The following is a 24044-nucleotide window of genomic DNA, read 5'->3' on the forward strand; positions in this document are numbered from 1 at the left end:
TGGACTCAATCTGTTTACCAGGTGGCACGACATATATAGCCGTTGCTTCACTGGCGTTGGCATCGGCAGGAGCTGACCGCGTCGACTCCACCATGTCTTCCTCTGAACGCCAGATCACCATCGGTTGGCTCCTGCGAAATCAGGATGAGTCTGGTGGTTTCTGCGGTCGGACCGGGAAGGATGCAGATGCATGCTATTGCTTCTGGTGTGGTGCCGCTCTGAAGGTGAGAATCTACTTCCCTCTTTCAATGAAGGGCAAAAATGATAATAGAATTACGATGCTAGATACTTGGAGCGGGGGACCTGGTCGATTCCGACAAGCTCGCTGCGTTCCTTGCGCGGTGCCAATTCAAGTATGGTGGCATATCCAAGGCACCTGGCGAAAATCCTGGTATTCTCCTTTTTCCTTTCTTCCCGACGGTTACTCGTTATAATGATTTGAATGTTTACTAGACCCGTATCACACTTACCTTTCGTTGGCGGCCTTATCCATGTATCCTCCATCGGTAGAAAGAGCCGGTGACAATATAAAATCCTGGGAATTTCAACCTTTAGACCCCTTGCTTAATGCGAGGGAACAGACCGCATTATGGATCCGAGAACATGTACCAGCGAAACTCGTGTAACCGCTTCGCACCAGTGGATTGTTTGCAATACTCTTGATCGAAGCGTAGAGTCTAGGATATGAATACGTCGTTTACTTGATAGGGTTCCCTCGGCGTATGTTCTAGTACTATATTATTTTCTTGATTGTGTCACATCTTGTCTTGATGAATTGGTGTACATAATATTTTAGAGTACAAACAACCAATTTCGCCTTCAAAGGTTGAGATATGATTGAGGTAATCGGTCGGAAAAGTGGCAGGATAAACACAATACCGAGAAATAGGCCTATCAGTAACTTTCGAAAACAAAGATATACGTGCGAATCTGAACCAATTGTTTGGATGTCCTCCTCGTGTGTTCGATTCGGGCCCGGATCGACATCACGGTTGCAGTTGTTTTAATGAACGCCGTTAAATGCTGCTTGTCAGCATCTTGTTTGTGGGCGAGAGGAGGACCAAGGCCACTTGTTGCCAGTTCCGGTACTCCCTGCACTCGAAGTCCGAGCAGCAGCGGTTCGTATCGGCAAAGTAACTTCATTACCGAGGGATGAGGGTAATGAATACAGAAACAAGTGTAGTGCATAGGTTCCTGTTACTCTTAAATGTAACTTGGTAACAGTATAATTGTAAAAACTGTCAAAGCCAGGTTACGTGCAAGGCACAAAAGGCAGATAAAATGCAACTCGAGTCAACCATATTTGTGGAGTAGTTGTAAAGCCAATTGTGAGCTAAGGCATAGAAGGATTAGAAAGGGCCCCAATAGCGTAGGTTGGATGTCTGTCAGATAGGTAAGATCAAGTTAATAAACCAGTACGACGCACCGTACTGGGCAGTATGAGATGACAAGTGCAAATATGGTGTCCAGCGTTGACATTGCCACTCTGGAAAGTCTACCATGTTATTCTGCCATCTCGTCTCGAAGAGTTAGCTAGTAAAAGGTGAAACAAGTCGTGGACACTGGACACAGTGGTCAGCGGCAAGGTTAGCGGCCAGCCGCCAGGACTCTTATTTAACGTGGGAATCCGGCGGCAGCGCAGCCTCAGCAACTTCGGTCCACGGGCAGACTGAACCGTCAGTACTCACGGCTACGCCCTGAGGCCACGTCTGGTCTAAACTCAACCTTCACCATGGATTCCGATAGAAAATCGACCGTTTCGTCCTTCTATGGTGGAAGGAAACCCTCTTTAGACGTTCTTAACCAAGACTATCCTCCTCCTCAGGCAAGAGCAGGGGGTGCAAAGCCTGGTCGCGATGATGCATCTTCATTCTTCAATCCGGAAAGGAGCTCTATGGACTATCTCACACGGTCTTCCGCAGGCTATAACAGAAACTCCTTCGCGCCTGGAGGGAGGGAAGAGCCCATAAAGGGTGGTAGGGACGAGGAGGAGCATCAGAGAGAAGATGCATGGGATGTCTACGCAGATTTTAACAACACCGGCCCTCGCTATAGCTCTGCTTTTGGTGTAGGGCAAAACGAAGCAGCGTATGTCTATGTATCACACTACTCATTCCATCTTCTTACGAAATTCTGGACTTAGCTATTCGCAAATACCAGCCATGCCCTCTCCGATGCTTAAGGACGAACCGGTAAATGGGAGCAAGGTGGAAATGGTCACCGTTCCTGCGCTTGGTGCAGAATGGGGGAAGGATGAGCTGTACCAATCAACGAAGGCTGGAAAAAGGGAGAGGAAGAAAGAAAAAAGGGCACAATTTTGGAAGGCTTGGAATCGCGGGGAACGAGGGCTCTGTGGCAGGTACTTCACGCGAAAGGTCCTCGTATGGACTTTGTTTGGACTTTGTGTGGCGTGAGTTCATCTTGATCGTCTTTCGAAGCTCATCGTTGATCTTTCTTTTGGTAAAGAATTGCAATTATTGTTGCATTTACTATTCCTCGTGTCCCAAGTTTTACCTTTAATACCGCCACACCTTTAGAAAAGGCCACAGGATCATGGGCAACGGCTGTTCCTACAGCCTTTGCCCCTTCTGTTGCCAACTTTTCATTCCCAGCCTTTGCGGCGGTACAGGTCGACACTAATAGCAACTTCTTGCCAATTAGGCTCTCACATATGAGTGCAAAGGTTTTTGATACCGACACCAATCGTCAAGTAGGGACTGGCGATTATTCTCATTTAACACTCCCTGCCAAATCATTTCCACAGCTACTCCTCCCTCTGAATTTCACTTATTTGGCCGCCAACTCTAGCGACCAAACATGTAAGCTCCTCTCAATGTTTTATTATTCGCTGCTGAAGTCAATATATAACAGTCACAAACTGGTATAGTGCCTGCAAAAATAGAGGCCTGTATCCAGATGGGAAGCGACCATGTAAGGACTCTCGATTTCAATTTATCTACGCATCCAAACTAATATCTTCTGGATCAAGCTTTAAAATTTCGTTTAGTTTTGGAAATGAGCATCAGGGGCCTTCCCTCAAAGCGCGGCGCCTCACTCCAAACGCCAGACGCAGATTGTCCAATTGAACTGGACATAACTGCTGCTTGATTGTTTTTCTTGCTCCTCATCTTCGTTGACCATTATCTGGAACATTTTTACTATGCACACGGACCTCTATATCACCATCCCACGATCTTTAATCCCACATGTTCTCACCATCAGCGTTATGCCCTTTCATCGTTTTCCTAGTCCAACGGACGGTATAAATCAATAATAATCTTTGGTCAGGACTGTTTTCAATTTTATTCATAAATCTAGCATTGTTTCGCTCTCTGTTTTTTTTAATTGTAAATACATGTGCATACTGATACACAGATACGAAAGTGAACATTTTCGATGATGGTATGTTAACGTTCCAGTCAGCCTCCGGTCTCGATCGCAATTCTGTAAACTATTTCAGGGGAAGAATACAACGAGATCATTAACTCGGACTCCTTGGTAGGCTTCCAAGATATGCACCATCGTACACCTTCTGCATTCAATCGAAAAGTCAGCTCCAACGTACGAAGACGCTCGGGTGGTGCAACGTCCCTCAAGAACCGCGCCGATCGTGCACCTGCTGGCGAAGACGATTCATTCCCCAGCGTACGCTCACAACCAACTGTAGCATTCATGTCCCGAGGCGATCGCTCTGCCCGTTCCACCGTAAACCTCGATGCATCATCGGCTCGGACTCAGAGGGAAGCACCTCCATCCCTCCCTCGCTTCGAAGGTACGAGAAGCGTGTTAAAGCTTTGCGTATTTTTGTTGATTTCAAATCAGATCAAGGCTACCATGTATTTACAAGCATGTGTACGTCGGACGAAGCCAGCGTGAGCGAGTATAGCGGCAACTCTCGTTTCATCAATGATGAAGTGGCCTCTGCTTCTGCCGGAACTGCGTTAGAAGGCGTTAGTTCTGGCCAAATCGCTTCGTCTGATACATCTCCATCTGAAGACCCTTCAGTGTGCATCTCTAGCGAAGACTCGAGGCCTACCGATAGCGCAGAACCGCCCAGTGGCAATACGAAGATGATGCCAGTCGCTACTACTGATCCGGGCCATTCTGGTTTGATCCCTTCGATTGGAACGACGAACAAGTTTACGAACAAATGGCCTAAACCGACGACGTTGAAGTCTTTTGAGGTCCTTCCTAAAGGTTCGAAAGGTGTTTTCATTGGAGCTATGGGGACTTTTCACACTGGAACTCCGGCTCTCGAGAAAGGGCAGGGAGCTATGACTCCCAACAATCCTACACCCAAATGGTCAGCATTCAAGTGGTGCCTTTTCATATCTATCATGTCGGTTTTTGCATATGGAACCATGACAATGATCACGGCATTAATGACTTGGTTTAATGGTCAGTTGTGATTTACCTTCGCCTTACTTTTATTAACGCTTTCCAATACCAAGCATGGGAGAAGGCAAATGTAATGGTCGTGGCTGACAACGACATTCTTATTCTAATGACACTCTCCGCTTCTGCACTCCTTTTAACCGCAAGCTTTGGCATTGCTGGTATATTCCTGAACTCACGGAAAATCCTTGCGATTTACACCTTTTTGCTATGGCCAGCATTCTTATCCATCCTTGCCGTTGGTTACAATAGCTATAGGCGTTCCCATCTTGCACTCGACCGCAAACTCGATTACTCCTGGAGCCGCTTTTATACATCATTGGGAAGGCGTATGATCCAAGATGCCCTACAATGCTGTGGTTACTTCAGCTCTATGCACGAAGCTACTCCAAGCAAACGGTGCTACTTGCGGACGCCTTTGCCGGGGTGTAAAGGTGGCTTGTATGCCTTTGAAAAAAGCAACCTTGGGATGATTTCAAAGGTGACATTTTCTCTAGCGCCTCTTCATCTCGTCAACATGGTTGTGGCCTTGTTATCTGCCAACCATGTCACCCGCGTTTTCGGCAAACGAATCATCCCAAAGCAATATCGTCTAAGCCCTAACGATGTGAAAGCAGAAGCTGAGAAACTCCTTGGCCCTGCTTTTGTGGAGTCCAGCTATCTTGTCGAAGGCGATGATAATGACTCGGAGCACAAGTCTAGGGGTTAGGGACCTAGGGCCGTAATCGAGCTGTAAGATACATCGCTGCTCAACTCGAATGCAATCCCGATCTGCGAATCTCTGCAAATATAATCTGGTTCATGCAAACATTAATTTCTTTGTACAGTATGTCCATCATATAGTTCAAACATCAAATGGAAAGAAGCTTTCTAATGTGAATAAATTACGTTGGGCTCGTTGCTAATATATCAAACAATACTCGGTCCCTGCCTGAGTATGTGGTTGAATGGGGTAAAGCGTATAAGATTCTGCTTATTGCATTGGAATCTTTGCTGAACTAGCCAGATAGGTACTTTTACCGAGGCTCTACGGAGGTGTAACTGCAGGTTCTGGTGGGCACGGCTTGTTCCTGGCATCGCAGATTGGACTCGGTGTTTGGGTTGTTGTAAAACCAGGGAGCGTAGAGCCGGATCCTGAGAGGCCAGAGTCTACGTTGGGGTAGCAGTATACATGATGTGACTCGCACAAAATGGGGCGCAAAACAAGGTCTGGCACCGAATGTACTTCTGGTTGAATAATTAAATCCTTGTCAACTAACCTCATCTGGTATATTTATCTTGGACTTACTGCCACGGTTTCCCGAGTCGCGCGAATCCTCAGCCTTTTCCATGTCATGACTGGCATGATCTTTCACAACTTTGGCAGTTTCCTTGCCGTTCGTTTGATTTGATTCAACTTCATATATCGCGTACGCGACACCTCCCGGAAAACATGACGATGGGGTTGAAGATACAATTCTCAGAGCCTCACATGATGTCCAACTGTGGGTTCTTTGCCTCTCCCTGCGTCTTTGTAATATATGAAGCCCCACCACCGCTAAAATCAAAAAGCACAACACAAATACCAACACTGGATATAGACATGATTATTTCTGTATATAGGGAAGGTACGTCAAAGAGAACTTACCAACTAGAATAATGTCGATAATGGTGTCTTGCAGAGAATCAGAGGACAGATTCCTGCGATGGATAGCAGACATGATCGCTGAGAAGTTGGGATGGTGAACTCCAGTGATATCAATTGCTCTTTGATGCCTTTATAAGAAGAGAATCCTTGCTTTGACCTTGCACAGGAATAAACGGCCTCAGGGCTGGTATTGGAATACAAACAGAGATGAATAGGATAAATTTACTACATTAGGCTCAGCTTCACCAGACATGGAGCATCATTACCCAGGAATGGATATATGGGCGCCTAATTCTTTCGGAATAGGCAAGGAAATTTTGAAAGCTGTTCGTCGGAACTCAAAACATCAATTCCGAGATAAGTAGTATTATTTCTTAATAAGGGTATAGTTTATAACTCACACAGTTCCGGTAAAACTGGCAAGAAAACATAATCTCGCAAAGTAAAGAGGCTTTAGCAAGAAATAGTTGAAGATGAAAGAGAATTTGTGTAATCGACGTACACGAATGAGATTGAAGGACACTTCGCGAAGGGTGTATAGAGTGCATTAAAATTTAATTAGGGATCATGTTCGCAGCTTCAAAGATGTGCTATGTGGACATGCACGGGGCCTGATTGATGGACTGTAGGTGGCAGATTCCACTTTGCTAAGTACGAAGTTCCCGATCCGTCAATACACTAGAGAAGGAAACAAACGAGCAGGCGTGTTGGAAAAGATACATGTATTGTCTTCAAATGACATCGGTAGTCGTTTGACTCCGTGATACTCCCCCTAAATACGGAAGATGTCTTCTTATTTGATGACAGGTTTGACTTACTTGTGACAGTCGCTGTTTGGAATATATCCCCTCGAATACGCCTAGTATGAGAATGTGGAAGCTGATGTTAGCTTTGATATTAGTAGTCATAACGCAATTCAAGACAAGTCTTGCGTGCTTTATGGTACGACGCTATCAATCAATCCAACTATCATTGTACTATGACATGGCCCGTTAAGCAGTGTAGTAACATATCTTTGGATAATATCGTCGTCCATTGCCATTATTATTGATTGGTTTACAAAGTGAGTCATTATTGATCGACCTTCGAGCCGCATTCTTAGCTCTTCCATATTGCAGGCCCGGCTGTCTGGCGCTCAGCGGATATGTTTGGATTTAAGCGCCCATAAAATCACTCACGTGCCTGGTATCCATCAGGATGTTCGGGTTGAGTGACTCAACCCGAATGAATGTTGTATATTGGTTGTATAGTATGTCTGTTATCATTGCATGAATTCCGAGTCATCAATAACGTTGAAAGTGACTAACTGATAAGAGCTCCAGAGTAAGCGGCGGCGCCTGAGTGATTCATCTCAGCACAACGATCAATAGATTAGTGGCCAGGCGTTGCGGCCTTCGACATCAAGATTGGACAATACCTGGGAATGAAACGAGTGGTCCAGCAGTTCCACTACCTCCTGCCCCGCTTATTTGAGCGCACCCAATATAAAACTGTAGGTAGGGAAAAGCACATGAACCATGGTCCCAACATTCAAACCTACCTTTACATGGTCTAATGATTTGCGAATATGAAATCCATATGGAATTGGTCATGGTGCATCATCGTACGCATCTTTTAAGTTGCTATACTAATTTGTGATTTTTCAGAATCGTACTTGAAGTTTCTACCTATAAGAAATATAGAGGGGTATGGCTATACGACCAGGTCATCATGATACAGATCAAAGGTACTACTATAACCCATACACTAAAGCTTAAATTTCAATTTTCAGAAGAAACGGAGCACGGGAAGGTGGATAAACCGAATCAGTGGTCAAACCGAACGTCTGGTCAATGATAGTATGCCTGAGCTTTTGTGTCAATGCAATACCAATATATATATATACTCAGGATTTGCACAAGCGGAGGTTAAAGCACGACACTCGTGCTGAGGAAACGCAAGATAGGAACGGAGAATCGTATCCAATGGGAACACTTGGAGGGACTGACCACTACCTGCGATGGATGTCGCTAGCCCTAAACAAATACTGATATTGTCACGTCACGCCGACCAGTAATTAGATCTGGTGGCAACTCATCAATATAATCAAACCGACATTGCTTTTTTGATCACCCAAAAATTCGAAATATGCCTGAAAATGTTGTAATCGAGGCTGAAAAACACTGTAATTGGGCCTGAAAAATATGGTAACACTTAGTAACACTGGAGAAATAACATAATAAATTGCAGCCCAACTTTCTGTGCAAAGCACGGGTACACTGCTAGTAAGTTATAATTTCAAAAATACAGACAACATAGCAAAGAACTTACGTTAAGCAAGTGATGTTACGGTGTCCCGACGTCCGGAGGCCTTTGTATCACTGTCATGGGGCATTCTCGAGCTAAGATTTCAGCGTCCACAGGAATTGGAATCAGCTGGAACCCAGTTGCGGCCATATCAGATGTCTCACCTCTCTGAGTAAAAACGGGATGATCTTCGGGAAGAAGTACCGTGACTAACCTGTATCCAGCACGCTCGTTACCTCCAAGCCTGCTGTTACTTCTTGTTCTTTCTCGGTTACTACGATTTTCTCTTCCCTGGGCCAATGGTGGCGGGGTAACTATTAAGTGTTGGCCTCCGACCGGATTTACAGTTGAGGCTATTTCAGGAGGACGAATATGTAATGGGGTGGAAGTGGAAGGTTCGTCCCCGCGATCAAGGTTTGCTGTTAACAGCGGTGATTGAATAGATAGTTGAGGACACGAGTGCAGAGGTGACTGCGATAAGATGTCTCGTTCATTTTGGTCATGAGAGGAGGTCAGAGTGATTGGACGTCCTTCAACATGTGGCCGAGGTGCAGAACTTGGTATCAGGGAATCGTCTTGTGGTCGTACATGGGGTAGTGAGATAGTTTCTGTACGACAAGAGGTGTCCCGCCTCTTTCTAGAAAACCAATCTTTAAGAGAGCAAAATATGCACCACAAGGTACAAATTGCTGTAACTAATAGTGGCCGTCAATGGGTTGCGAAGTGGTAAATGTTAAGTTGACGTACGACCAGCGATGACCATGAGTATCAAGAATGCCCAGACCACCATCAGGCCACAAGGAGGGAAGGGGAGCAAGAAGGGAGACCTCATATTGAGTATTTGCCAGCCTTAAAGGTACCTGCTTGAAAACTGTGACCTTACTAGTAAACTACGAACAGCCTTTTACACAGCAAGCAGAGAGAAAAGGACAGCTAAAACAGCAAATGCATAGCGGATTTGTAGTAAGAGATATGCTGACTACTGAGCCTCAACTTGTGTTGCATTGCCTAGGCCCTGGCCCATTAAGGAATGCCCTGCCTGTCAATGATGATGTTCCTTTGCGAGATATCACAACCAGTTACAGCAATTGTAGGGAGAAGCATATAGAAGTTGCTAAAGTTCGAAATTTGAAGAGTCCCCTCAAAATACTAGCATGGGACCAAAGTAAACTGGTTGAAAGGAAAGCAAAGCAAGTCGTAAAGGCGATTCGAACCGGAAGCATAATCAAACTTGACATCACACTTTCACGTGACCTCTCTATGATTCCAACGCGTAAACGGCTCGATGCTATTCTCTTCCCAGCGGACAGTCACCAGTATTTAATGTTCCGACGCTGATCAGGATATTCATCACTGGGCTGATACAGTCATCCACTTTTTATATCTTCTGTTAATCTTACCGGCAATCTCTGGCACCGAAGTGTTAGTTCCATGGAGTGCGATCGTATTTACACAGTTTTAAGCTGATCACTGTGGTTCTTGTACATTTCGTTCAGGAGCCATCTCTGATATCCAAGACACTCCTCGACTTCTATTTCTTTTTACTCAAGGCTTCAAATACCTACACCTAGTGGATCATGGAGAAGCCAACACCGCCTCAATTCAACATACCGCTCTCTTTCCCCAGCATATCTATCCTGAGTAATGGTTCATACACCTCTCAACCCCAAACAAGCGCTTTGGAGAAAAGCTTAGCAAATTCTACTCCGACAGCGTCAGCTTCATGGGGTTTGTCGAAATCGGCAACGTCAAACAAAGAGAGGAATAAGTTGGTCGTTGTTGGCTGTAAAGATGGAACGGCGTATGTTTTACAGACTTCATTGCCATCGTTTTCTACTCCAAGTGACCGATCCCAATCCAAAGAGCTCCCAAGTTCAAAGAGTGCCACACGGACAGCCAAGTCTTTCCCGTCCAGTTCAGGCACTTCTTCCCCAACTCTTTCCTCTTTCCCTCTTTCCCCGACTTTTAGCGTCACAGCCAAACCCCGTGTTGTATCTGGAGTCACCACTGACTCCGTTGAAGCACCCAAAAATTATGTGGATTTTGACGACGAGCCTGATAGATTGAAAGACATCCTAAAGGGCAAAAACCCTCGAGATCGACACAGCATTTCAGAGAATAGCTCTGACAGAAATCCTAGATCGGTTACACCATCCATTATTGAACCAGTATCTGTCTCGAAGCGTAAAGGCGCTGCGCCGAGGTCTTTGTTGTCAGCCACAAATTCTCGGGCTCCCACTCCGACGTCTTTTTCTTCTCCTAATTCGCCCATGGAGTCGGATTCGGTATCGAACTCTAATCCCGACCTTGCTCGTGACGAGGTTTGCACTTTGCTCTATCACGTAATTCCATCGCAGTCCGGCTGTGGTTATCCTGTGCGCTCGATCATATTCCTCCACGACGGAGATCTTTTTGCAGTTCTTCAAGAAAATGGGTAAGTCATGATATCTTGGTATGTCAGGATAATAAATCATGTTCTTTGCCCAGAAATCTGTATATATTCTCGTCAGAGGATGGATATTGTGTTGCCTCCTTTAAAATTGGCGAGGACATCCAATCAAATTCACAAAAAGGACACAAGGAACGTACTGGACCTAGAGATGTATGGTCGTGGTCCAGTATAAATATCGCTTACGTTGAAGAGGTGCAGCCTTCGTCTGACATACTTCTTCTATAGCAAAGGTACTAAATTGCACAGTCAGTTATTATATTAGCGACTGCTGCTAATAACAATGATATATCGGCTCCTAATTCTGACAATGAGGGCGTCTCTGCCACTTCACTATGCGCGCTCCTCGAATTCGTACTCACACCATCGGGTGCTTCTCTTCATAAACTTGGACAATGGGATGTCAATGGTCCCGCTAGTGGGAACGGTATTCATGGGAAATCTGACGGTATGTGTCGCTCGCCATTTTCGGATTTTTTGAGGACTTATGTTCAACAGGCACGTTTACCTTTTTCTCGACAAGCCATAATGGTCACTTGATTCTGAAAGAGTTGAACCTCAAGGGTTTGCCTTCTCCGCCTGTCAAAACCACATCAGAAACTGAAGGAAACCACTACGGGCCACATCTATCAACACTTCCCATTCCAAATCCATTCAAATCGATGATGACGCGTTCTACGGAACACCTGGTCACTGACAGTAGCGAAATCCATATGCCTCCAGTAAACGGGTTCAAGCCGACGCTAGGTGAACCACACGATATTGGAACCATTATAGAGGATACGGCACTGTCAGGGCTCGTAACACGCCACTCAGCGGATGGAAATTTTTTTGCTCTAGCTTGGTCTCATAGAGAGCTTGCCGTCAGTCATTTTTTCTGCCAATTCTTTGCTTTTGTTGAATGTCTCACAGATGTTTCAATTCTCACATCAATCAATAACGGTACTTTCTTGCATTCCTGTCAATGAAATTGAAGATGCAGCATGGGTTAACGATGAGATCTTCGTGCTATCATTCGAGGTAGCTTTCCACTTCTATGCCTTTTAAATTCTGTTTAAGTTAATTTTCTGCAGGAAAAATTGGAACAGTATCGACTAAAGTCCGTTAATTCAGATAATGACAGTGTTGATAATGTTGCATCGGCCAGCTCCACTGCGCATCTACAGTACGTCATCCCTTAACTGCAGCAATTGCAAGTGACTTATTTACTGTAGAGCAGAACTCATTTACACTCTGAACGTCGGCGAACACGATACTATCAATTTCTGTCACGATTCTGCGGTACTTACGAAGTTTACGAATTTCCCACAGGAGAAACAATTAATCGCGTACAACCTTTCAAACCACAAATTCATACGAGACCCACACCAAGTTCCCAAGGTTCTCTGGAGCGTGCCTGCACCGACAACCCCCCCTTCAAATCCGTTTCTCACGTCGATGCTCTCTTTGGAATTAGAGCTAATTATCCAAGGGTATTGTGAGTCTTGTTGAAGTTTAACTTTCTCTACTCTGACCTATCTTTGCTATGCAAGCCGATGGACTCTTACGCCAGTTCTCATTGGCTCAAATGACCCGCAAGACTGATACCTCGTTAATTGAAGCTTCGTCCTCTTCGAAGACGTCAGACCGTCGTTTAAATGGATCGCTTGTCGGGTTGCATTTAGTCCAAAACCCCAGAACAAGGGAAAAATTCATAGTAGGAGGTGCAGATGATGGCTCTATTGCCTTCTGGTCATTAAGGTCATTTTACCGTATTACATACACTTTTTTTTGCTTAACTATGTTGTTCGCAGTAAATTCGAGCTGGTTGCCCGATGGACTGTGTTCGTTACGCCTCTGGCAAAGGTCATCCAATTTGAAGCGGATACTACTGGCCCTTTGCGTGGTTGTGCACTATGCGTTGCCCGTGATGGGACCATTGCTGTTATAATTGTCGACGGGTTTCATTTGTAATTATTTCATTCGTCCACAATTAATGATGAACCTAACAGTTGTATTACAGCCGCTATCTCATCCCAGGGTCAGTTGCTCCTCTGAAACGCGTGTGCCTCGGAGGAAATAATCTGTTGGTGATTTACGAAGACCGACGTGCCCGGTTATGGGACTCTCAAACTAAGGAGTTGTGGCGTTCCTTTGGAGAGGACAAGGTCGAGGAACTGTTGAGTCAAGGTGGATGGATTGATATGTAAGTCGACCTTCACGATGTAATTATTTTTCTAGATAAAGCTTTTTAGGTCTTTGGACAAAGATGCATCTGTTCCAAAAAGTGTTTGGACTCCTGTAGGGGATTCAATTGACAAACAAGATGCTGGTGAGTTTTTTTATATTCATTTTCTGTCAACACTCACCCAGATACTTGTTAGCTGCTTCACTGGTTCTTAACCTCGAGAAAATCATAGTTGACTCAATTCAGGTTACGAAAACTATCAGCACCAGCCGGGATGAAGTGCGCGAGATTTTACTGACACTTGAAAGACTCCGCCTCCTACTCTCGGTTCTTATAACACCTGGTCTTAACTCCGATGTGGACTCGATCTGTTATGGAAAATTAGGTGCCTATCCCTCGTCCGCGTTGGTTGGGCTCTCTAGGTCAGTCACAATTCATGGGTTTTCGAATCGTCAACTCATATCGGTTCTTAGTCCTGGGTCCACAACGCTTGTACAGCATGACCGGCCTCAAGACGTGTGGCGGATTTCAAGCGTTCTAACGGCATCTCGAGCATTGGCAATTATTGCAGTCCTCCGTGCCATGAGCCTCTTTGAAGGTATTCAATTTTCTTGACTGCCTGAATCACATTTACCAAACTAATTCATATTTTATTAAGATCTAACCGAAGGGGCAACAACAGTCATATCATTTTACTCCGCCTCTCTTTCGACTTGTGTTGGTTCCCAATTTAAAGTCCCAAGTCTGGAGTTCCTTGGAAAACTTTGGTTTGAAGCTTCCAGTAGGTCTAAAGACAATTTTGCAAAGATTAACACTTATCTTGAATTTATGGTAGATGAACTAAGACAGCCAATTCGAACTCTTTTCAACGCGACTGTCTCCAACATGACAGATGAAGAATCTATTGCGATTACGGAGAAGTGGCAGCATTGTGGTAAGTGAAGATATTAATTATTTTCTGTCATGGTCCTAAACCTCCTGTTTCTAGTACCTTCACTGCAACCTGATGCAGAGAAGGAAACCGAGAGTGCTGCCTTGGCCTTGTTTATCTGTGGATCTATTGCGTCAGAGAAGTTTACTCTTCTATCTCCTAGGTGAAGCTCTTTTGCATCGTCGTCTTTTTTTCTCGTTCTGACGATATAATGTTGTAGCGCATTAACAGATATATCGAAATCTATCAGTCTCTATCTAACTGATGAAAAATCTGTCTATCGAATATTAGCCGTCGACCTCTGTTCCCGTGGCTTCAATGTTTGGCAACACTACATTGACGCAATGGATATCCTTCGATCGTTATTTGATTTGGCCACGAGCGTGCGCAAGGATTCGATATCTGTGCAAAACATAGGGACGCAAGCAAGATTAGCGGTTTTGTCTATTGCATCAAACAATATGCCCTTATTCATGGGCACACTTTGTCTGGATATTCTTTCTCCACCTTCCGTCGAGCACCAGCGGTCCGTATTACAAATTCTAGCCTTTTTGATTAGAAAGGTTTTTCGTCTTTCTCTTGATATTTTTACATCTGTACTAATCGCATCTCAGCGACCGTACATCTTACAACCTAGCCTTCCTCGTTTGATGGAGGCCGTCGTGAAATCTTTGGATCCTAACTCGACGTCAAATCGTGAAGTAGTACTGGATACCGCCACCGAGATCATCGGTTATGTTGTTAAAACGTGGGCATTTTTCTGCTCCGCTTAGCTAATATTGTATTGAAAATATGGATTTAGATACCCATCGGTAGACTTTCATATGGCTACACAAAGGCTAGCCGTGGGTACGAATGAAGGAGCCGTTGTGATGTACGATTGCAAGAACGCTATCCGATTATACGTACTTGAAGGGCACAAGAAACCTATAACAGCTTGTAGCTTCTCGCCTGATGGAAGAAGGCTGATTACAATTTCGTTGAAGGACTCTAGTGTCCTTGTATGGAAAGTCGGCTCGAGCTTTGCGAGTTTCTTCAACCCTGGCGCTCCACCCCGACAAGGCCATGGAGGATCACAACCATTCAAAACACTAAACTTCAATATCGGCTCTGAAGGTTGGCCATTATTTTCACTGGATAATATCCCCCTACTAACGAAAAAATTACAGCCGACATGACGACTGCGGAGACACTGGAACTAGTTCGAATCGAGTGGATCGCAGATAGAAGCGTTAGAGTCAAGATACGTCAAAGTGTCATGACTTTTAGCACTTGAGCTTGGGTTATTCCTACGGCGCACCTTCGGACACTTTTGCTTCCTTCTCCTGCTTCATCAATTTATTCAAATTTCGTTATTTACAGAGACCTCTTAATTGTACATATACCCCATTACATAGTGGACACTTTTAGTTTAGTAATGCAACAGGACCAGAGGAACCATGCTCTCAATTATCGAGGTTGCACTGCCCATCCCTCAAAGCACACCATTGGGGCTGAAGAGCGATAGCATTGATTCCTCTTTGCACCATCCTGAAGCGTAGGTCGTGCAGGCGAGGCAATGCAGATTGGCCATTAATTGGAGTGCCGTCAGGGAGTTTTGCGCCTGTCCAAAATATCTAGACAAAGGAGAACATTAAAGGATATTATAATCTAGTAGGCATATGATCATACCTCAGCAGAAGCTGCCGCTCGTGGCCAGACGATGCTGTCAAGATTTTCCGGTGAAGATTGTTCTGCCCATAAAAGTTGCTCTCCTGTAGTGTAATACCGTAATTAGCGATTCTATCGTCTTAATCGGAAGGAACCTGCGTACCTCCAAGAACAAGAGGCACTTCAGCAGCACTGAGATTGGCTAGAGGGTCGAAGGTGTATGCCTGCTTTGATTTTAGCATGCCTGACTTTAAATGAAGTGACTGTTTATACCTTTTGCCATGACTTGAAAGGGTCACACCAGCTATTTCTGTTAGATTGAAAGCAGTTTGAATATCAAGTTTAAGTGGGATGTTGGGTCTCTTACGCCGTTGCGTCTTTTCCAATCCATTCCCCAGCACCGCAGTCCTAAAATAATCATTAAATCTAGTTTTTTTAATGATAAAAGACGTAAACGAACCAGATAGAAGAAGTCAGAAGGTCCATGAACAAGTCTGAGACCCTTGGCAGCCACAGCTGCTGCATTTTGAGATGAAATCCAGACCCTATCGACGTAGGATTCCTTCAGATTCAGTTCACCCTGACAAAAGGCCAAACCTACATAACAACTGTTTGATTTGACAAGGTAACATTATGCTCAAGTGCCATCTCTAGAATAAATATCAATGTATCAAGATACTCTGTTCAGATATATACGAAAGGTCACACCTTCCCAAACAACGGGAGTCTTTCCAATACTTTTTAGGGCATCATGCGTTGCTTGTGTAAACGTATCAAGAGCTTGTTCCAAAGTTTTTCCAGATGCTTTGAGTTCTGCTTGGGTTTGGGCATCTTGTGTGTAACAGTTAACGTTGAGCTCGTCACCACCTGTACTGAACATTGTTGATGGAAGTGTCTTTGCGATGGACGTGATTAAAGAGGCAGTGAAGTTGGTGGTAGCCGCAGAGGCAAGGCGTAGCTGCCCAGCTGGCGGTTCATTTGCAAATGACTCCCATGGTGTAGCTTGAGCACATGCGATATGCTCTGGATGCGAGGTCGATATTACGGCTGTGTGTCCAGGTGTGTCAATTTCCTGTTGCGTGTTGAATAAAATAAAAACAGGATGTTAAAATAAGTAATAACTTACTACTAGAACATCAATTCCCCGCTTTTAAATCAATCAGCGAAGAGGCCTAACACGGATGTTCCACAATACTTACAGCACCGGCATAAGTAACGATGTCCTGAACATCTTCACTAGAGTAAATCTCTTGGCTAGAATATGCCCCTTTTTGTGACAATTCAGGAAATCCGGGGATGGTCAATGGGAAGCTCTGAGAGTCGGTAACGTGCCAATGGAATTGGCTCATCTAATAAAAAATTATTAGAGTAATTGACAGTTGATTGTCATGATGCACCTACTTTAACCATGCTCATGGCATCCAAAGTCCGTTTGATGTCGCTAACAGCGAAGCTGGAATGGGTTTAATATGAGAGTAAAGCACACATCACTGTTTTAGTCTTACAAATTTCGCGATGTATCCAACATGAAGCCTCGGTAAGGCTAGACAAAAATATATAAGGATACGAACCAAACACATTTAGTTTACGTACGTATGCTGGGGAGTCATTGGTAATGGTCACTGGTGCTTGGAAAGTGTAAGTGACTCCTGTAGAATCGTCGTAAAACAGTTGCTCAAAGGTGGTTAATCCGCGGAACAACCCTAAAGCCGAGTTAGCAGTGATGGTAGCTGTGCCTCCATTCGAGCTCGGTAATTCTAAGGAGTACGATTCGCTCCTTTTCTCAATATCTTTTGTGGCCTCTTGCATAATGGAATTGATGGTCTTTCCGGCACTTGATGTCAAGGAAAGAGTCAACTTTGAAAGGGATGGTGCATGTGCTAACGCAGCGCTATCAGTAGCACCGCGCCCAACAACAAGCCTTTGAAGTTTGTCGGATCGCAAACGCGTTTTTGTACGCGAAATGGCGTCCTGAAGATCCTGAGGCACCTTCGAGATTCCATTGACGTGAATATCAAATCCAGGAGATAATTTCACCAGAGTAGAGCCTGTTTGAAGTGAGCGAGGAATTGGCCATAGTGCAAATGCCGAGTCACAAATGCCCAGGCTGAAGGTGAGAAGAAGTATTGGACAGTTCAAAATCTTCATGTGGAGGATAATGATTAGGGGCCAAAGCTGGTACCACGACGTGGCCTAACGTTTTATAGTACTTAGGTGGCGAGATAGTTCGTACGTACGGCAGGCAGCAAGCGGTCAGCCGACCCAGACAACTTGGTAAAGTAATCTTAAAAATAGAAAACATTGTGGAGGTCGTTGTTGGCATATCTTCTATCTGTACTTCTGTGCGTATGGAGAGATCAGAGAAGCATCGTAGTCGACGGCAGCGTGAGTAAAACATACCCCCAGAGCTAAGTCGAATTCTATGGCTAAATTTATGGTTGCCTGTCTAGCATCATAGTTGTATTGTGCAGTATTTGACTGTAGCAAAGTGTGCTCGACTTTAAACCCGAATGGATGATATTTCATGTTTAAAAGTCAGTGCCAGCGTGGCACCCGGTGTCCACACTGCGAAAGGTTAAGTAGAAGCCCGATATGAATAGCACAATCCATGCTGCCTGCACGCAGCTAAGCAGAACAAGAGTGGTGCCCACGGCTGGCACCCATGCCTGACCACGGTGGCCACGAATTACAAAATTGCTTTGGAATGGCAACCGTTTTGTAATGTCCCGTCTACTCGTGTGTTTAAGATAGGCTGAAGTGCGCACGTCATCGTAGTCTGTCTGAAGGGTGTCTTCATGTAGATCATTTAGGTTGCATCCAAATTGGCAAAGCAATAGTAACAGAACGACTGTGAAAGCAAGCCCTAAATCTCCGCTTAAAAACAATTATGTAAGCCACTTGCGCGAAAGGTTGTGAAAGTAGAGCTGAGTCTTGCATCCTTTGCCAAAGATTCATATTCAACCCTTCATATGCCAGCAGAGCTTCCTGGTCTTTACTGGGACGAAAATCGGAACCGCTACTTCCCTTTATCTTCGCGACCCAAGTTACCACCTCCTCCAGTTAGCACAATTTCAAGCAACCTTCGGAAGGACTGTCAGTCAGCCAAACCACAAGTTAGCTCGCAATCACGTTCTCCCTCATCGAAGAAGAGGAAACATCAAAATGAACCATGGCATACAACCACACGGATGCTCTCTTGTAATGACTACACAAAAATGTTGAAAGATGCACAGTAAGCTAGTTATAGCTCGTATTATCCATTGGTATTTGCTGATTTCATCGTCAGTGAGTTTCTCTGCTTTCAATACGCATCTACCTCCCGTGTAACCTTAGAAAGGCTGCCTACACTTGGTCCCATACAGTCCTTTTGTGTAGGTCGGCATTTAGGTCAAAACTTGTCTATGGTTGACTAATCTATGAAGCAAACCTGTAGTCGACTCGTGTTGGGGACACCACTTGGCATATTTGCGGAGACAGTCAAGGGTGGATCTATACCAGGCAAATTCCGAATACCCAATGTGTTGGTGATTTGCACCGTTGGACAGCGGACCCTATTATGAGGTCCTCTGACCCAGTATGTCGCTTCTTTTTAGGCAATATCTTGACTCATTTGGCCTAGATATCCTCAATATCTGCATCAGGATCACATTGCGTGTACGCCTCTGTGCCTTTCAATGGATCCACTGTCAAAGCTCAAAGAAAAAATGCAGAATTTCTTGTTTGGGACCTGGGAAGGTGATGGTGCAAAATATGCTTGATCCAGAGTACGTTTGACCATAACTGTTCAAATACCTTCTAAACTGACGTAGACATGCAACGATAGGCTTCTCTTTTTGTTAAAATTCAACTCTCTTAACGACATATGGACTTGCCACCTTCAAGGATCCTCTTTGATTCTAGGTGTGAATTATCGCAGTCTTTTACACATATCATCTGAAAGGCAAACCAGGGGCCAGCAGAAAGGCTGCTTATATTTCTGATATTGATGTTTCAAGAGTACCTGAGCATTTGGCCACCGGTAGCGATGTTTTCTCTATCACTCGACAAAATGTTAGTCTTCGCAGATTCCTTGCAAACCTGACTCGTTCTGATGGTAGTTCTCAGTCCCTAGTGTATACAGGTTCACGAACAGGGAGCATACATCGTTTTGACCTCCGTACATCCAAAAACAGAAGTCACATTCTTTTTGACGATCGCTTTGGAACATCTCCTAGAAGTTCTGTTGTTCACTTAGATATGATTCGAGATCATGAATTGCTAACGAGTCATTCCAATGGAGACGTAAGTTTTTCCGTGTTGTTGATTGGCCCATTTTTCATTTGTTCTATAGCTTCTTACATACGACGTTCGATTTACGACGAAGTCTACCAAATCATTTCCTGTTAAATCCTTTGAAGGGCATGTCAACTCATATACTCATAATCTAGTTCGTCCCCGCTTGAGCTCCATCGTTCGAACTGCAAATCTAACATAAACCATTAGGGAATAGCAGTCGACCATGAACGAGATCTACTATACGCAGCAGGTCAAGACAACCATATACGAGCTTGGTCATTGCGCACAGGCTTGCCACTGGCACCTCAAATAACAAACAAACGCGGAAACCCTCTCACTACTGCGTTTTCTGACCCGATATTTTCTTTGCAAGTTGCGGACGAGGCTGGAAAAGATGGTGTTTCCCTATGGGCGACTTCGGGTCGTGAGCTGTACGAATTCCATCTAGGACAGCGTGGATTAGGGCCTAAGGGTTGATGTTTCTGGGCTATTCTCCGCTCCCGCCTTTTTACATGAATTCCAGTGAAAGGCCTTCCCAAAGCGGAGCAGGATATATCTATCAGGTCTCAGTGTGTGTTAGCCCCAGCTAATATCAGTTGTGCCTATTTTCCCCAGTGAAGGGGAGCTCATGCTTACATTAATTGATTCATGTATTTAAAGATATCAAATTCGTCTCCTGAGTCCTGTGCGCTTCCGTGGATGAAGACCGGCGATGCATCTAAAAGTAGTAACTATATAGCTATATGAGGCAATTACATCAACTGCAGAAGCATCATACAACCACACAACTGGAAACAGATCAAGTATAACAAACAAAAAGAAGTCCGTGGTCCAAACATCGAAAATTCCTAACCAGGTATTGATAAAGATACGACGAATACTACACAATGGAATCGCTACCAGCAAGTGGACTCAGCAAATTTATTACATCGTAGCTTAGAGGACTTGGGTGCATAATGGGGATTACGCATCAGTTAGTCAATCGGATATGGAAGTGGATAACATACATCAAAAGCTAATAATGCATAGGATGCAGAATGAAATCTCGCTATCTCCGGGAATTGATTAGGACTTCTCCGCGGCTGATGATGTTCGAGTAGAGACCATTACGATTCATATGCAGGTTTAAAAAGGTTGATAAAACTGATGCTTCTTGATTGAAATAATGAAATAATAATTCAATTTCTGTACCGTACTTGGAGTCGGCCTCAATTTAATTCATTCCCGGACCATATTGCAGTGCACTTTGTGATTAGAGATAACGGCTCGTAAAAGAGCCACCCGCGACTGCGACGCGATCACATTACCACTAATACTATCAATTAAACCTGTATTCACCTCTCATTTCTTTGGCCTAGACATTCATAATGGCCTTGCGAATCCGGGCTAGAAGCACGCTATCATGCAGGTGCCAGTGCTACAAACTCCACTATAAATGAAGTTCTAACTTGTTTGAGTATACATAAAACCTGCTGATTCAAAATCTAATAGGTCTAGCAGATTGCATAGTCTGCCCTGAGTAGTTTTTACTGCGGACTGTCCGATGTCATTTAGGATTTATTCGCAAAATCGAGTGCCGCTGACGCCTATCTGGTGGCCCCTAATTGATGGCGCACGTGCCGTAACAAGCCTGCCCTAAATGAGATTCGGGTCGTATATAACAATTTCCGTTTCCTCCGTTTTCCCCAGGAGAGCGGTCTCTCCCAGCCTCAAGTACTCGAGAGATCTACGGTGCGCGATTACGGCTTTCTCCCAATGCATTGTGCATTTCTAACACTTTGCGATGTTTCTAGTCCTGCGATCTCGTAGTGTCATGTTCGCAAAGAGTTACAAGACGGTTGTCGTGGTGAGGGCGTGATACCCCGTGCGTTTCTTGTCCATACTTTCTTCCGAGGTTTTTCAACTCACATTGCTTCTCTACCAGTCACCCGGTGAAATAGCGACTTGGTTGACTTGGGAGAGGTTTATCTCCGTCATCTATCCAGGCGTTGTGTCTGCGGAGCACAGATATTCGGGCCGAACCCAGTTAATGACCGCCCTTTTGGGCTGGGCTCGCGAAACAAAAATCGCAGCTGGCTAGCGTCCGGGCTGTCTGCTCCCCCCGAAGTAATCGGGGTATAAGCAGAAAATTTTCAAATCAAATAACCCAGGCCATCCTCTTCCGACGATGCTGGACAACTTCACCTCGTGGTTTATTCTATGTCGTAGTGTAGATTGCGCTGTTCGGGTCGTTGACTGGTTCCCATTGAACGAATATATGGGTTTCAGAGCAATTTTTCAGTGGGATTATGAGGTGTATATTCTCCAGATGGAATGTTTGCTTGAAACATCTGGATTTATAAAGGCAGTGGGCGCCAATCCGTGCTGATTGATCGACCGTATGCAATGCAAAGGGGATAGGTATTCTTGATTTGGTGAAGTATGTATGGTCATTCCAGTGGCAGTGGGGGCAGAGCAGAGCAGTAAGCAGATACATGGTACATACATTGCTAATCAATTGAGCATCGTAGGATTATAGTGGTGATATCAACTTGGTTTATGAGAAAGCAACTCCACTCTTCCCGGCGTCGCGGAAGATGCTCAACGCCTCCCACGCTTTCCCAGAAGTAACACTTTCACGCGCAAGTTGCGCACCTTCCTTATAATCCTTCGCGATGCCCGCTACCACCAACAACGCAGAGGCATTCATAAGCACAAAGTCCAGTACAGGGACGAGCTTCTCAGGTATGTTTTCCCCAGATGTGAGCAGCGTCGTGAACGTCTCCGCGTTCTCTTGCGGTCCACCTCCCCCCACAGCGGTGAGCGGGTGTGCAGGCAGGCCAAAGTCCGCAGGCGTCAGCGTGGTCGCTGTCACATTCCCATCCTTGAGCTCCCAGGCGTGCGTGGGGCCCGCACAGCTGATCTCGTCAAGACCCTCGAAGCCGCACACGACCAGCGCGCGCTCAACGCCGCCTTCTCGCAGCGAATGGGCGAAGGTCTGCCCGATCTCACGTTCTGCGACGCCAAGGACCATTCCACGGGGACAGGCTGGGTTGATGAGGGGTCCAAGGACGTTGAACATGGTGCGGAAGGGGAGAGACTTGCGGTATGGCGCGATCATGGCGAGCGCAGGGTGGTAATGCGGCGCGAGGATGAACGTGAAGGGGATGCGGGGGATCGGTGTGGGCAAGCCCGGCGTGGGTGCGACGAAGAGACATTCTAGGGACTCGAGCAGGTCGGCGGAGCCAGACGACGAGGTCGATGCGCGACTCCCATGCTAATAACGCATAATGAAAGATGTGTCGGCTAGATTGGCGCAAGATACGATCAAAGCCTAATAACGCACCTTGATAACACGCGCTCCTGCACCTGCAGCCACCACCGCTGCTGTCGTGCTAACATTAAACAGGTTGTAGCCGTCCCCACCAGTCCCGACGATGTCGACCACAAAATCGCCCTCAGCGTCCTGTACCGAAGCCTTCAACGCACGTGCGCGCAACACGCTGGCTGCTGCTGCCAACGACTCCGGCCGTCTCTCCACCCTATGGATATGGAGCGCAGTCAAGAACGCCCCGATCTGTGCTGGATGTAGGATATCGGGTGTGAACAAGTGATTGAGCGCCTGTTTGAGATCATCCGCTGAAAAATACTCTGGTGTCTGGACGAGTTTGTTCAGCAGCGGCCGGAACGACTGCGCGGTATATTCGCTGGCCATGGGATCAGGGGTGGGCAACGTCTGGTTTAGATAGGGATACGACATCGCTGGGGACGTTTTTACGAGCTTTAAATAGTGGAATCGCTCCCAGGCTGACTCCTTGGGATGAAAGGAAACTTGAAGGGTCTTCGGAGGGTCAATAAATAACAGCCCCATTCCGTACCCGAATCGCCGGCCCTTTTACCTTTTCGCACTTGATCGTCCGACAGACCTCTCGCTTCGCTCTCGCATTCGATGAGATTGAGAGACTCATTATTGAGGATGGCGAATAACCTGGCAGCTTCCATATCGGCGAGCGAATTTGAAGATTTCATTTTCACCCAATGAGCTCTGGTAAGTGGCAGGTCTACAAGATTCCGTGACATTGGCTAAGCGTTAGGGCCACAACTTGAGACTTGCGTAACCCGAAATTTTCAATTCATGATACTCTAGTTCAGTAGTTCAATATGCGCACTTTGCCATATCTATCGGGTCTTTACAAAAACCGCCGCATAAGATGTTTCGTAAATGAATAAACATCGAGGTGGCAAATTAAACCCCGAAAGTTTACTTCGTCGCTTTCTAGGGCAC

At 45.4% G+C, this 24044-nt stretch overlaps 8 protein-coding genes across 8 annotated transcripts; 4 read left to right on the forward strand and 4 right to left on the reverse strand.

Annotated features, from left to right (window-relative positions):
• Positions 1-92: 92 nt before the first annotated feature.
• On the forward strand, positions 93-626 carry JR316_0006982 (Geranylgeranyl transferase type-1 subunit beta; the record flags this gene model as incomplete). Its single annotated transcript, XM_047892727.1, has 3 exons — positions 93-224; positions 286-391; positions 454-626. The coding sequence occupies 3 exons, from the start codon at positions 93-95 to the stop codon at positions 624-626; spliced, it is 411 nt and encodes a 136-aa protein (XP_047748009.1).
• Positions 627-1732: 1106 nt separating this feature from the next.
• On the forward strand, positions 1733-5104 carry JR316_0006983 (uncharacterized protein; the record flags this gene model as incomplete). Its single annotated transcript, XM_047892728.1, has 9 exons — positions 1733-2088; positions 2144-2359; positions 2509-2819; positions 2872-2931; positions 2990-3076; positions 3376-3402; positions 3461-3772; positions 3823-4398; positions 4452-5104. 9 exons carry the CDS (start codon positions 1733-1735, stop codon positions 5102-5104), a joined length of 2598 nt encoding a protein of 865 aa, XP_047748010.1.
• A 318-nt stretch (positions 5105-5422) lies between these two features.
• Positions 5423-6095, reverse strand: JR316_0006984 (uncharacterized protein; the record flags this gene model as incomplete). Its single annotated transcript, XM_047892729.1, has 3 exons — positions 5423-5622; positions 5684-5965; positions 6023-6095. 3 exons carry the CDS (start codon positions 6093-6095, stop codon positions 5423-5425), a joined length of 555 nt encoding a protein of 184 aa, XP_047748011.1.
• Positions 6096-8347: 2252 nt separating this feature from the next.
• On the reverse strand, positions 8348-9140 carry JR316_0006985 (uncharacterized protein; the record flags this gene model as incomplete). The annotated part of the gene is made up of 2 exons (XM_047892730.1): positions 8348-9003; positions 9056-9140. The coding sequence occupies 2 exons, from the start codon at positions 9138-9140 to the stop codon at positions 8348-8350; spliced, it is 741 nt and encodes a 246-aa protein (XP_047748012.1).
• Positions 9141-9885: 745 nt separating this feature from the next.
• On the forward strand, positions 9886-15131 carry JR316_0006986 (WD repeat-containing protein 7; the record flags this gene model as incomplete). The annotated part of the gene is made up of 20 exons (XM_047892731.1): positions 9886-10742; positions 10796-10952; positions 11007-11205; positions 11256-11620; positions 11670-11777; positions 11831-11922; positions 11972-12234; positions 12290-12497; positions 12551-12706; positions 12760-12942; positions 12992-13068; positions 13121-13346; positions 13398-13522; positions 13583-13705; positions 13760-13858; positions 13913-14018; positions 14076-14418; positions 14470-14603; positions 14658-14971; positions 15025-15131. 20 exons carry the CDS (start codon positions 9886-9888, stop codon positions 15129-15131), a joined length of 4242 nt encoding a protein of 1413 aa, XP_047748013.1.
• Positions 15132-15300: 169 nt separating this feature from the next.
• Positions 15301-17653, reverse strand: JR316_0006987 (Beta-hexosaminidase 2; the record flags this gene model as incomplete). The annotated part of the gene is made up of 13 exons (XM_047892732.1): positions 15301-15471; positions 15527-15609; positions 15669-15729; positions 15779-15815; positions 15873-15913; positions 15966-16050; positions 16107-16155; positions 16214-16577; positions 16632-16652; positions 16705-16854; positions 16907-16958; positions 17011-17048; positions 17099-17653. The coding sequence occupies 13 exons, from the start codon at positions 17651-17653 to the stop codon at positions 15301-15303; spliced, it is 1707 nt and encodes a 568-aa protein (XP_047748014.1).
• Positions 17654-18720: 1067 nt separating this feature from the next.
• On the forward strand, positions 18721-20257 carry JR316_0006988 (DDB1- and CUL4-associated factor 4; the record flags this gene model as incomplete). The annotated part of the gene is made up of 10 exons (XM_047892733.1): positions 18721-18737; positions 18792-18876; positions 18939-19079; positions 19125-19159; positions 19216-19269; positions 19329-19405; positions 19455-19555; positions 19610-19786; positions 19836-19931; positions 19988-20257. The coding sequence occupies 10 exons, from the start codon at positions 18721-18723 to the stop codon at positions 20255-20257; spliced, it is 1053 nt and encodes a 350-aa protein (XP_047748015.1).
• A 2059-nt stretch (positions 20258-22316) lies between these two features.
• JR316_0006989 (Anthranilate phosphoribosyltransferase) lies at positions 22317-23761 on the reverse strand (the record flags this gene model as incomplete). The annotated part of the gene is made up of 3 exons (XM_047892734.1): positions 22317-23036; positions 23106-23521; positions 23638-23761. 3 exons carry the CDS (start codon positions 23759-23761, stop codon positions 22317-22319), a joined length of 1260 nt encoding a protein of 419 aa, XP_047748016.1.
• Between the last annotated feature and the right edge of the window lie 283 nt (positions 23762-24044).

Source organism: Psilocybe cubensis, chromosome 6, assembly GCF_017499595.1.
Source record: "Psilocybe cubensis strain MGC-MH-2018 chromosome 6, whole genome shotgun sequence".
NCBI classification, from domain to species: Eukaryota; Fungi; Basidiomycota; class Agaricomycetes; order Agaricales; family Agrocybaceae; genus Psilocybe; species Psilocybe cubensis.